The sequence below is a fragment of the Miniopterus natalensis genome, chromosome 12 (genome assembly GCF_054644295.1).
Source record: "Miniopterus natalensis isolate mMinNat1 chromosome 12, mMinNat1.hap1, whole genome shotgun sequence".
NCBI lineage: Eukaryota > Metazoa > Chordata > Mammalia > Chiroptera > Miniopteridae > Miniopterus > Miniopterus natalensis.
The window spans coordinates 54,347,306-54,360,225 of NC_142092.1; the positions used below are offsets into that span (position 1 = coordinate 54,347,306).

The 12,920-nt window shown below is 39.5% G+C and overlaps 1 protein-coding gene across 3 annotated transcripts in view; it reads left to right on the top strand.

Annotated features, from left to right (window-relative positions):
• Positions 1-240: 240 nt before the first annotated feature.
• The window catches only part of FSD1L (fibronectin type III and SPRY domain containing 1 like), a 50,907-nt gene continuing 38,227 nt past the window's right edge, over positions 241-12,920 (top strand). For all 3 annotated transcript variants that reach the window (XR_015715414.1, XM_087822795.1, XM_087822796.1), the window contains exons 1-2: positions 241-384; positions 12,082-12,177. Coding sequence is in view for 2 of the 3 variants with exons in the window: in XM_087822795.1 (XP_087678921.1) it covers positions 370-384; positions 12,082-12,177 (111 nt within the window). In the remaining variant the exon portion in view is untranslated. The remainder of the gene's footprint in view (positions 385-12,081; positions 12,178-12,920) is intronic.

Below are 12,920 nucleotides of genomic sequence, written 5' to 3' on the forward strand. Positions count from 1 at the left end.
AGACATGACCCGCGGGCCTGAGGGGCGCGCACGGCCCCCGCGCCGCCGCTCCCCGCAGGGACCCGGCGCCGCCGAGCCAGCAGCGCGCATGCGCGGGCGCCCCTCGCCCCGCCCCTCCCCCTCCCGCCGCGAGCCGCCCTTTCACCCTGGCAACGGCGGCCTGGCGGCGGCGCGCGGGCTGGGCGCGGACCGGGCGGGGCCGGGAGGCGGCGCCGCGGGCGGAGGCTGAGGCTGAGGCTGAGGCTGAGGCGGCGGGGCCGAGGATAGCGGCGGCCCGGTGTAGCGGTCTCGGCGTGTCCGACCTCTCTCCGCCTCCTCACACGCTTCTCCGACGCGGCTTCGGGGTCCCCCCGGACTTAGCCCCTGGCCATGGACTCCCAGAAAGTGAGCGCGGAGGGGGCGCTGGCCCCCGGGGCCGGGCGGAGGGTGGGCGGGGCGCGCCGGGCCGGGTGGGCGGCGGGGCGGCGGGGCCGGGCTGCGGCGGCGGAGGGGAGGCCGTCAGGCCTGCCTCCTCCGGGGGAGCGAAGCGGCGCCCGCCCGGCTGCGGGGACCGCGCCCCGTGACCCGGAATGGCCTCTGCCCTACACTGGGTCCTGGGCCCCGGCTCCCTAAGGTGAATAGGGAGGCGTCCCCGTAGCTCCATCAATAACTTGTGCAGCGCTCGCGGCCTCCTAGCCTGCGAGGGAGGCTTGTCCCACCGCAGCAGGTGAGGGGACCCGGGCGCGGGGTCTGCCCGCTGACGCCCGCGGGTGCTCTTCCCTCCGCCCCGCCCCGCCCCGGGTCTGTGGGCGCAGCACGTGCTGCTTCAGACGGGGAACCCTGTCCCCCTAGCACCGCCCCACCCCTCGCGGCTGGTTCCTCCGCAGGTCTCGGTGTTTGGTGTCGGTGGATTGGACGGAAAAAGCTGAACAGTTGTCAGGGCAGCGGTCGCACCCTCTTTGGCCAGTTCGGTGTTGCTGGTCACAGTTACCTTAGTGGCGATTGTGGCGTGTTTTATACTTTCCGAACAAGTTTAAGGGAAGGATATAGAGACCTAGCCGGTTCAGTTAAAAAAGAAAATTTTTTTCGAGAACCTAGCCAATGTTTTGAGTACAGTCAGAAGTGAGTGATTTATATTCAGCCGTAATCCCTATATAGAAATCAGCCAGCCTGTTCTCTTTGTTAGATGATAGTAATTGAAATATAGTACAGTAAGGAAACGCAGCGTTATGAATAATGTAGCAGGGGAAAACAAGGGCATATCCAAGCGGCCATTCTTTTCTATTATTAGATAGAAAGCACTGGAAAGACCTATTAGGACAATGTTTTCTGTCATCTTGCCTGGATTCACCTCCCCGAGGAGCACGAGGGGCAGGAGAGAATAGTGTAGGGATGTGTTAAGTGTTGGCTGTTACAGTATTTGACAAAAGTGCATGGGATTTCATTGTAGCTTGAAACTCGGTTGGGTATACTCAGTTTTTATTTCTATGACTATTAGTTTTAAAAACTACAATTTGTATGTTTTTAATATGTACATGTTTAAAACATTTCTGCCTAAATTTGTAAAACATTTCACAGCTTATTTGATTTTTTAGATAAAAGTCATATGATATCTGAACGGATATTATTAGTTCAGGGCAGATGGAAGGGCGAAGACTTGGAGTCCAGAGACTTGGGTTCTATGCTGCTGTTTACTGGCTCTGTGATATGGAGCAAATCACTTAACTGTGATTAATCTATTTTTTCATCTGTGCAGTGGAAGCAAGAATATTTTGTAGGGTTATTTTTAAAATCAGGTGAAATAATTCATTATGAAAACATACAGTGTTTTTAAAGTTTATAAAAATAAGTACTGAAATACTCTATGTGCTATAAAATATAATTTGAAAAAGTATTTTAATATGGATCGTTTTATTCTGCCAGGGCATGCATTATCACTCACTTTGTTAAGGACTTAAGGAGGTTGTGATTTGTGCAAGGTCATACCACTAGCCATAGGGCTAAGATTTGAACTTATTTGGTCTAGGTCCAAATGATGTATATGAGTACCAACACATACCATGTGCAGTTTCCCCAGAGGAAGCAAAGAATTACCTCCTCTTTCTTACTGATACTAATATAGCTTATTTGTGATAAGTGAGAATCAACTTATCAATATCAGAAAATGTGTTGAATTTCATTGGTGGTATCAAATAATATTTTAAATAAAAAAACTGTTTTATAGCTTAAAGAATATCTAATGTTAATACTTTAACCATGAATTGTTGTCGTGAATTACTGCAGAATCCATTATGTACAGGGTTATGGGAGGCAAAAGGAGGTTTACACAGTTGTGAATATGCAAAACAGAGTTTATTCTTGTATTATTATTTATTAATTATTGTATTATTTTCCATATGAGCAACTGCAAACCTATTTTTGCCCCACCCTGTACTTCAGCTAATAATGAACTAAACTGGATTTTTATTTCTCTTTAAATAAGACAGTAAGTAGTACACCCCTGGCATGATTTTTCTTTCCTATTATAAAATGTTACAATGAAAGTAGTAGCAGGGATGGTACCTGTGCAAGTGGCAAAGGGTGAGGATGGCTTGAATATATACCTTTTGTAAGGCATTGGAATTTGGGGCTTAAATTATTAAGAGGATGGCTTTGGAGCAGGTCTCCTGTCCTACTATTTATGAGCTGAATGAGCATGGGTAATTTGCTCTGTTTCCTCATCTATAAAATAGAGATGATAATTGTTTTTATCTCAAAGAGTTATTGTGAGGGTTGTGTTAATTTTTAAAAATCATTTGGTGCCTAGCACACATGAGAACTCTCTGTTAGCTATTGTTATTAATTTCGTAATCCCAACTTTAAAATAACTTTCTCCTTTTGTTGGTAATTTATGCAACTATTTTTCTGATCCAGTCTAGCCATTTTTTACCTTTGTCCTTAAGTTTTAAAGTATGTTTTCTGTTTTTATATCTGTAATAAATGATTTCAAATGGTGATGCCAAAGAACAGTTGTTAAATTCTAATTGAAAGAGGATTGGAAGTTCCAACTCATGAAATCTGACAATAGAGGTTAACTGGACAGTCTTACAGAAGCTTGATGGTGGCTAGTAAGCAAATGGATTAGCTTGACCAGCTGCTTTTTTGTCTGTGAAAATAACTTGGACTTCAGTGTTGTGTTAGCAACAGATGCTCTGTTTGAGTAGAGGAAGAAAACATAATTGCCTTGGGAATGTAAGGCATACTGTTGGATACAGAAAACCACAGTATCATCTCCTAGAAATAAACAGAAGGATTTTGTTTATATTGAGTTTCTGGGACAGTTTTGTGAGCAGGATGTGTTATGGATAGGTGGCTTTGTTTGATACTCAGACCTTTTGATTATGTCCTTAAGTGGTTTTAAGATAAAATCCCAAAGGTTTCTTTACCCAATGAAATGTGTATATTCAAAGAAACCATTGAAACAAATAAGACCTGTACCTTTTAAGAATGTCGGCACTTAGAATTTGATAGTTTAAGTTAATTTTTTGTGCAGGAGATCATTCACATTCATAGGAATTACTGTTTCTAGGAAAAGGTATATGCTGTAGGAATAATAAAGGTAGAGAGGAAGGGGGAAGAGATCCCAGAGGAAGGATGTCACTAAGAGCAGACATTGTCAATTGTTTGCTTTCCCCAATGTTTTCCTATGTATTCTTTACTTTCTACGACTTGGAAAGGGCTAGTGACAGTCAGGTGAGACTTGACTGTATAAGGCTGGACAAACGTAGAGTGGGGAGATTGAACTGAGTAGGGAAGTTTAAAGTGTAACAGCCTGCAGCAAGCAGCATGTCTACACTTGGCTTCCTTATTCCAGTTTCCTCCTCTGGTATTGGCTATCCTTTGCCTTCTTATTGTACCCTAGCAGTTCAAAGACCACCCTATCCAGATAACCTATCAACTGTCTAATCCAAAATTACTCCCCCTTGTTTAAAAAATATTCTCGAGAAAAGGAAATAAAAATAAAATATTGTTTTGCATCTAGTGTTGTGTTAGAGTGCTTTAAACTCTCACAGCAGCTCTTATTCTTATTGCACAGGTATGGAAAATGAAACTCAGAGAGGGTAAGTGTCTTGTTCAGAGTCACACAGCTAGCAAGTGGTATTCTGAAGTCAAATCAGACCTGTCTTTACCGCCAAACTTTTTTCATTATCACCCTCTTTACCTGAATTCTTTGCCTTTAAATGGTGGTCTGATTAAAGTAACTAAAACTTACAGGAATAAAGTAAATTTTTAAAAATATATATATCTTTATTGTTTTCAGAGAGAGGAAAGGAGAGGGAGAGATAGAAACATCAATGACGAGTCATTGATCGGTTGCCTGAAGCCCGCAACCCGGGCATGTGCCCTGACCAGGAATCAAACCCTGATCGCCTGGATCCTAGGTCGATGCTCAACCGCTGAGCCACGCCCGGCCGGGCTAAAGTAAAATTTTTAAAGAAGCTAGTTAAGGCTATTGAAAATAGTTGATAGAAAGTACAGAACATGATATAGATAAAAACCAGGAATTTAGTCTTTCTTGATGCCCCAAATAAAGTCATTTTTTTCCTGAGGTGTATACAGCGTGGGGTAAAAGTAGGTTTACAGTTGTTGGTATGGAAAATAATATAATAATTAATAATACAAGAATAAACTGTTTCACCTACTCACAACTGTAAACCTACTTTTGCCCCACCCTGTATGTCTTTTCTCCAGTATGTCTTTTTCTTTTTTGAGGGAGGTTCTTGCTTTCTAAAGTAGAGCTGTGAACAGGAAAGTATAAGTGGGGTTTTATACACCCAGCCAATCACAACTGTAAGCATTCCTGTGGACTGGATCAAAGTAATCTGGGATGATGTACAGGGCATGAGGTACTCTCTTCAAAGGACCATACTGACATACTCATGATCACTATATTTAAATACAGATATCTTAATTTCTTATTGAAACTTGTCAGTTTAAGAAATTAGAAATATAGTGAAGCAGACCTTAAAAAAATTTTTTAACACAATGCTGCTTTGCAATGTCTAGCTGAATGTGAGCAGGATAATTCATGCAGCAAACACACTGAATGTTTCCCTTAAGTGTCCAACCTAGGGTGGACAATATTTTGAAGTTAGTGAATTTTGTCTCCAGCTTTCTTTTATGTTTTATACCCTCAGTGGGCTCTTTTTCCCAGGCACAGGTTCTGATATCCTCTGGTTGCAGTTATTAATACTTGTTGATTGATAGCTAATTATATTTTGAACATATTTATAATAAAGTGTTAACACAGCCAACCTATGTACTTTTGTTACATTTTAAATGTAAGTAATAGAAGTTTATTGCAGGAAAATAGAAAATACAGATAAATGAAAATAAAAGTCACTCATAATCCTGCCACGCTGAAGTAACCCCTTTTAACATTTGTATGGATTACATTCCAATCTTTTTTTAGTATATAGAAACTTAAAAAACTATGGTATCATGCATCACATCTGAGCACAATACTCTTGTTTGTGTTGCCATAGGTACGGTCAACTGGTAAGGTTCTGGTTGTCTAGCTTACCAGCTGGCTAGAGCTCCCTGGATTTCAACTGTTGTCACCAAATTGAAAGGAGAGGTCTGTGGTGTAGAGCAGTAATTTTCAACCAGTGAGCCACAGCAGGCACACCGGTGTGCCGCAATAATTTTTAAAACATGCAGCACCTGGCTATTTAGTCAGGGGCACTGACCTTTTTACTTAGATTGTCAAATAAAAAAAATGACAGTAGCCAACACAACAATAGTCATCTGGTGTGAATGAATCAAAATTATACTTTTTTTTTTTTTGGTCAGATTGGCAAAAAAATGTTGGTTTCATTGGTTCCTTTGCTCTGGTTGCAGAACCGTATGATTTTTTGTTTAGTACCCAGCAGTGTAAGCAGTCTAGGGTAGAGTAAAAGTACAGGCTTTGGAGACAGCTTCCTCTATTTGAATTGTGACTGCCACTTGATAGCTGTATGTCTAAGAACGTTTCTTAACTTGTTTTAACCTTCCTTTTCTTCAACCATAAAATCAAAGACTAATGTACTACTTTTCAAAAATCTATTGTGAAGATTAAAAAGATATTCCTTGTTCATAGCGTAGCACAGTGCCTGGCACAAAGAAAGTGCTTAATGAATGCTAACTGAAATGGCTATGATAATAGTTTGACCCTCATAAGTTGTAGATCGGTCAGTAATTAGTGATATTTGCAGTGGTTCTAGATTTGTGTATCTCAACTGTCTGAAATACTAATGTAGAATTTGAATCAGAAATCTTCTCCTGGTGACTGTGGTGTGTGACCAAAGGATTGTATCTGATATTGCCTGTGCACACTTTTTTGGAGACATATGTCCTGTATATTTTACTATGCTCCAGCAGAATTGGTATTTGTAAAGCATATCTTCAGACTTACCTCACCTAGAACTTACAGTTATGGCCACCTGACAGCATGCAAAATAGTAGGTGCTGGGGAGAAACCCATAAATCAAAGTGTTTCTTAATTATGACCACTTGGTTATCGATGCCGTTGATTCAGAGTAGCATATAAACCTGGGTGTAGTGTTTTTTTGCCACTGATTCTAAGAACAGGAAGTTTGTGCATCATAACTTCAGAGGCTTGTTGCACTGGCTAGTTTGCAGTTAAGTAGACTAAGTTGGCAGAGTTTTTTGTTAGATGCAGCAGAATTAAGACTGACATTTGCATTTGTCATCTTCACATACATTAAGTTAAAACCAGTAGAACCATGCCATTTCAAATCGTGAAAGTCATCATGTAGTAAGAATAGCTGTTTCTGTTGCCCTTGTATCTGTCAGGATGGAATGTGTTACAACCTATTGATCAGTTCGTTTTTTTCAGTCTTGAAGTACAATCTTAGTCCTTTTGGTGCCCTTAGTTGTTCTGACTACCTTTTCATGAACTTCTGATCTTTACTTTCATGTAGTACAGAGTAATAGTTAAGAGCACAGACTCAAGGGTCAGACTGCCTTAATTTGAATCTTGGCTCTGCCATGTATTACTTCTGAGATCCTGGGCAAGCTATTTAACCTCCCTAAATCTCAGCTTCTGACTTGGAAATTGGCGATAATAATAGTATTCTACCTCATAGAATTCTTGAGAGGATTAAGTGAATTCAGGTATCCTCTGCTTTTTGCAGGTTTGCATTACACGCTTCACTTTTACGTGAGACTTTTACATCAGGCATACCTGTTTTCTCTAACCGAAAGAAATCTGAAGATTTTTGCTTTTGCGAAAAAAGGCTAAAAGCACAAGAAGCTTTTAGCATTTGTTTTGCAGCCAACCCTTATAGAGGCAGCATGCACTACAAGCAGCAAGAATTGCACTGCCAAGCTCCTTTTTCACAACTATACCAGCATCTCAGCATCCAGCCTCCAGCAGCTTTGAACTGTGTCTGTGAGCATCTGTGCTTTATCTTGATTTATTTTGTGTATTCCTTCTTTCACTATATGTTAGTGTTAAGTTTTATGTATTAATTTGGTATGATTTGGTAGGTTATTTTTGAAGTCTGGGCATGCTCAGAATTTTTTCTATATAAATTAATGCTAATTGCTTTTTCTCTTAATACCATTTTCACTTACGAAAGGTTTCATAGGAACAGTACTTTTGAATAGTGGGGGATACCTTTATAATGTAAAGAGCTTAAGATAGTTTGGCACTTAAGAGTATAAAAGTGTTAGCTCTTATTTTGCTCAGAGTCTATTGATTGTGCTTTTAGTTCTTATGATTTATAGTGACTATATAACTTTTAGCTATGCTCCTTTAAAGAGGATACCTCATGCCTTGTACATCCCAGATTACTTTGATCCATTCCATGGGAATTCATTGCAATTGTGCTTGGCTGGGGTGCATAAAAACCTTTTTCATGTTAGTGTAGCAGTTTCCTTAGCCTAATTCCATAGTCAAGTAATTGAGAGGCTTAATCCTGATACAGTAGGTTTTTTTGTTTGTTTGTTTTGAGGTCCTGGTAACGGGGGGGGGGGGGGGGGGGGGGGGGTTGGTTGGTTGTAACCAAAGGATTGTGTCTGAGATTGCCTCTGCACACTTCTCTGGAGACCTTTGTCCTATATCTTTTACTATGATCCAGCAAAATTGGTGTTTGTCAAAGCATATCTTTAGACTTAGATCATCTAGAATTTTTAGTATGGCCACCTGACATCTTGCAAAATACAATTAAATTTTCCAGAGAAGCTTGGGATAATTTATATAGCCTTTATCCATGTATGTTTATCACTTTGTCCATCAGTGTTTGCAAGGTAATGGGAGACTTGAGATCTGAGATGAAATCTGAGACCCTTGTAGGCATCCTTTCAGATTGATAGGATCCCATGGAGCAGATGAAAGTTTTCTTGCCTTCCTTCACCCTCAGGCTTTGATAATAAATGAGGCAGATATATGTCCTAATGGGCTTATTCTATAAATATTTTGGGGGGGACTTATTTTTTTTAATCCTCACTTGAGAATATGTTTTTACTGATTTTAGAGAGGGAGGAAGGGAGAGGGAGAGAGAGAGAGAAACATCAATATGAGAAACATCAGTCGGCTGCTTCCAGTTCATGCCCCCATGAGGATCAAACCCACAACCTAGTATGTTCCTTGACCGGGAATCTAACCTGAGATCCTTCGGTGCACAGGACGATACTCCAACCAACTGAACCACACCGGCCAGGGCTAGAACTTCTTCTAACAATACATTGTGTATACATTTCTGTTTTTGCAGCTGGTAGTGCTATTTGCAGAGATAGAACACAGGAGGGGGGCTCAGGTTTAGTGGGGGACATTATGACATGTTGAGTTTTGAAGTGCTTGTGAGACATCCAAGTGGAGATTTCAAGTAAGCAGTTGGATTAAAATGGTCTGGAGCTCAGAGGAGAGGTGCTGTATCTAATGGTGCGCAGTTTGTGCACAGCTTACATCGCACTCATTGAGACTCCTGGCTTGGCACTTGCTCCTCAACTTCTCTGTCAATTACTTGGGTCTCCATTAGAAACATCATTGATTAAATTTGGAGGAGCTGGAACAATAGAATGGGGTAGAAAACTCAGTGCATTGTGGTATCTTTTAGTTCTTTTCTGCCTGTTTCTCGAAGTTTCTGAATATAGAATATACAGATATCCTGCTCTGGCATGTTGCCTGCCATATTTAGAAAATACGTTTTAAGAATTCTGCTAGAATACTTTCAATAATAAAGATAAATTTTTTTAAAAAAAGAATTCTGCTAGATATGGTACCTATTCAACCACTCTCCTCTTGCATAATTCCTGTATTGGGCACACACTATCCTGGTGTATACCTCTTCTCTGACTCCTACCACCTGGAGAAAACGTCAGCTTCATGTTACATGTACAAGCTAGGGTTAAGTTTCAGAACTCAGCTCATGTCCTTATCTTTTAGTTTTGGTTTGTTTTTTTTCTAAATAAGTTTTGGTGTTGGTGGTAGTTTGTCTTAAATATTTTGGTTACTTGTCATTTGTTTACCAGTTCTACTGATCTCCGAGTTTCTTAGTTCTTTCTATCTTCTGCCATTTCCATCCTAGCAAGTCCCTATCCTTATGAGGGCCAGAATGGTAAAAGCTCTGGTCCCTTTCATAAGTTATTTCCCAGCCCTCCCTGGTGAACTTCCTTTATAGTAGAACACTAATTGTGAGCTCTTGATTGCAGCCTTTTGGGTTTGCTCATTCTCTTCACAGCAGCAGATTAAAGGGCAAGTGGCTTCAGAGCTTCTGGAGCCCTTGTCTCACTCAGCAGCCTGCTCTTATGGAACTTTCAAGGAATTGCCCCCCTTTTCTTCTAAATTTAGAAAAGCTTAGGGTAAAGGCACCACTTTTTCTGCATTAGCTACCAAGGTCACGACAGTTGCTTTGGGTTCTGATTCTTGTTCACCTGGATGATTGCTGCTTCTGCAGCCATGATTGCTAATGTATTTAGTTAGATTTAGAGGAAGTGTTCTAAAGTGGTAAAGAGCATAGCTTTGGTGACAGACTGAGCATGGTCTTTACCTTACTATCAGTATCATTTTGGGCAACTAGTTGAATCTCCATTTTCTCATTTGTATAATATGGATGTAACCCTGCCATTAGTGGTAGAAGAGGAGGCAGTCCTTGAACCAGAAAAAGCCCAATCTTACTGAAGCTTACTGATAGCAGAATCGTTTTTACTGTTCCATTGTGTTGTTTTTAAATATTTAACCTATCTTGCATGAATATTTGGAAGACTCTTTTTTTTAAATCCTCATCCGAGATTATGTTTATTAATTTTGGAGAGAAAGGAAAGGAGAGAAACATCGATGTTTCAGAGAAACATCCATTGGTTGCCTCCCGTATGTGCCCTGACTGGGGATCAAGCCCACACTCTTTTGGTGTACAGGGTGACACTCCAACCCATTGAGCCAACTGGCCAGGGTAACTTGGAAGACTCTTAAGTCATCTGCCCTCCTTTTCTATGTCTCTCCAACTGTGCCCACCTCTCCCCCAAGTCCAGGCTCCATTCCAATGGTCGTCTTTGCATTCAAATCTCGGTGCACCTGTTTCTGGGAGTTACACCACCAGGATAAACACCTAACTCTTCGTGTGGGTTTCCTTTCATAGCATAACTTAATTGTGTTATTGTACTAAGATACCACAAGCAGTGAGGATGGGACAAAATAGTTATAGGTGAGTACAGCAGAGGGTCCTAGGCAGCCCCAGGGATGATGATAAGACCTACTTACCTGCAGGGATTGTTGAGAGAATTAAATGAAAACTTGTAATTCTTTTTAACTTTTCACTATCATAATGCCTTATGAGCATTTACATAAAGTATTATCTCTTTATCAGATTATTTCCTGGGCTCTTTTTTAGTCTTTTATCAACATTTGGTTATATTTTGAGGAGAACCTTCATCACAAAGAATCTTATGGGAAATTATTAAAATATTTACACTTGTAGGTGCTTACAGATACAAGGCTTGTGTGTCCAGAAAAATTATAAAGTAAAAATACTTGCATTTGATTTTTACTGAGGATATGAGTACCTTGTTTGGGTTTTGCTATTACTACCTATGGAGAGTTATTAAATAACTAAACCTCTGCTGTCCAATATGACAGTACTTGTTACACATGGCTATAAAAAGGGAAATTAAAGTTAAAATAAATTTAGGTTCTCAGTTGCTCTATCCACATTTCAAAAGCACATTAGCTTCATGTGGCTAGTGACTGTCTTATTGGATGGCACATATAGAGGATATTTCCATCATAGCAGGAAATTTTATTGGATAGTATTGAACTAGAGTGTATGTGAAACTTAAATAACCAAGTGTTTTATTTACATAGGAAGCATTATCAAAAAGTCTGAGGTATTTGCTATTGAAATTACTTACCTTATTTATTATGCTTCTACAGCATCTATAAATATTACATTGAATTTTGTAATTTAAACTGCACATTTATTACCTATTTTCATATTTCTAAAATATGTTTTATATTTTTATAAGTAAATAAAATGTCAAATTTCAGTGTCTCTGTTTTTATTCCTAATACTCTCATGTTGTATTCGAAGTTTCCATTTGTTTTTGCAGTCTTTAAGGTTTGATTCTGTTTTACTACAGCCTTATGACCTAAAATAATACTATTGATATTAAATAATAGTGATCATCTTCATTCTGAAAGGTATGATGGTGATTAACTTGTATATTAGGAATAAGAGGTTTTAAAACAGTACACCTACATATCCCACCTTGTTGTTATAGGCCTTTGGAGATTTTGAATGAGAAGCTTTACATTGCTCCTATTTATTATATAATATACTCTTTTTTTTTTTTTTTTTTTAATATATCTTTATTGATTTCAGAGAGAGGAAAAGAGAGGGAGAGAGATAGAAACATCAAGGATGAAACAGTCATTGATTGAGCCTGCAACCCGGGCATGTGCCCTGACCGGGAATCGAATCCCGATCGCCTGGATCCTAGGTCGATGCTCAACCACTGAGCCACGCCCGGCCAGGCAGTCTTATATAGTGTTTATTTAGAGAATTGTCAATGAAGTTTATAATTCTCTTTTATTAAAATATCATAATGTTTCATTTATTCTAGGAAGCTCTACAAAGGATCATTTCAACTCTGGCAAATAAAAATGATGAAATTCAGAACTTCATTGATACACTAAATCAAACACTAAAAGGAGTTCAGGTATGAATGAATCTCTTTTAAAAGTTTGTGTAAATATGTTATAGTGAATGATTGTTGGATCAAATCAGAAGTATAAAAACACCCATCAACTCTAGATTATAAACTAATGGAGATGAGAGCAGGGTTTTTAAATGTCAGATTAAAAACACTTTCTTTGCTATTCTTGCAATTCTCCATGGAATGATCGAGTAGTAAGGGAAACACAAAATTCTGGAATTGTAGTTACTAGGGAATATTACAGTGCTCATTTTCCATTTTATGTTTGTCTTTTCTAATTCTGAGAGCAAATTGTACCTTTCAAAAGTACTGAGAAGCTAAGCATTCCTTATACAGTAAATAGTGGAAGAAAAATGTAAGTGGTAAGAGGTCTCCTTGTAGAACTAGATGAAGGTAAAACATAAAAGTAAAAGGTAAAGTGCCCAATGAGGAGACAGAGGAATAATTAAGAAAATGGTCCCAGGTTTGGGGAGATAATTCACTGTAAATAAGCAAATGTTGATGGTGGGAGGTACCTTAAAATAAGCTGGTGATGCTTTCCCATGAATGTGTGTTAATTAATTTAAAGGATATTTCTTTGTAAAATAAACATAGGTGATTTGTAGGACATTTGTAGACAGTGAATCGTTTCTTAGGGTTTTTGTTTGTTTTAACCTAGGTAATTGTCTGGTCCTTGGCCTGTTAGACCTTATAGTCATTGTATTTCCTTTACTTCTGAGTTTACTGTAATTGAAGTCAGTTTATTA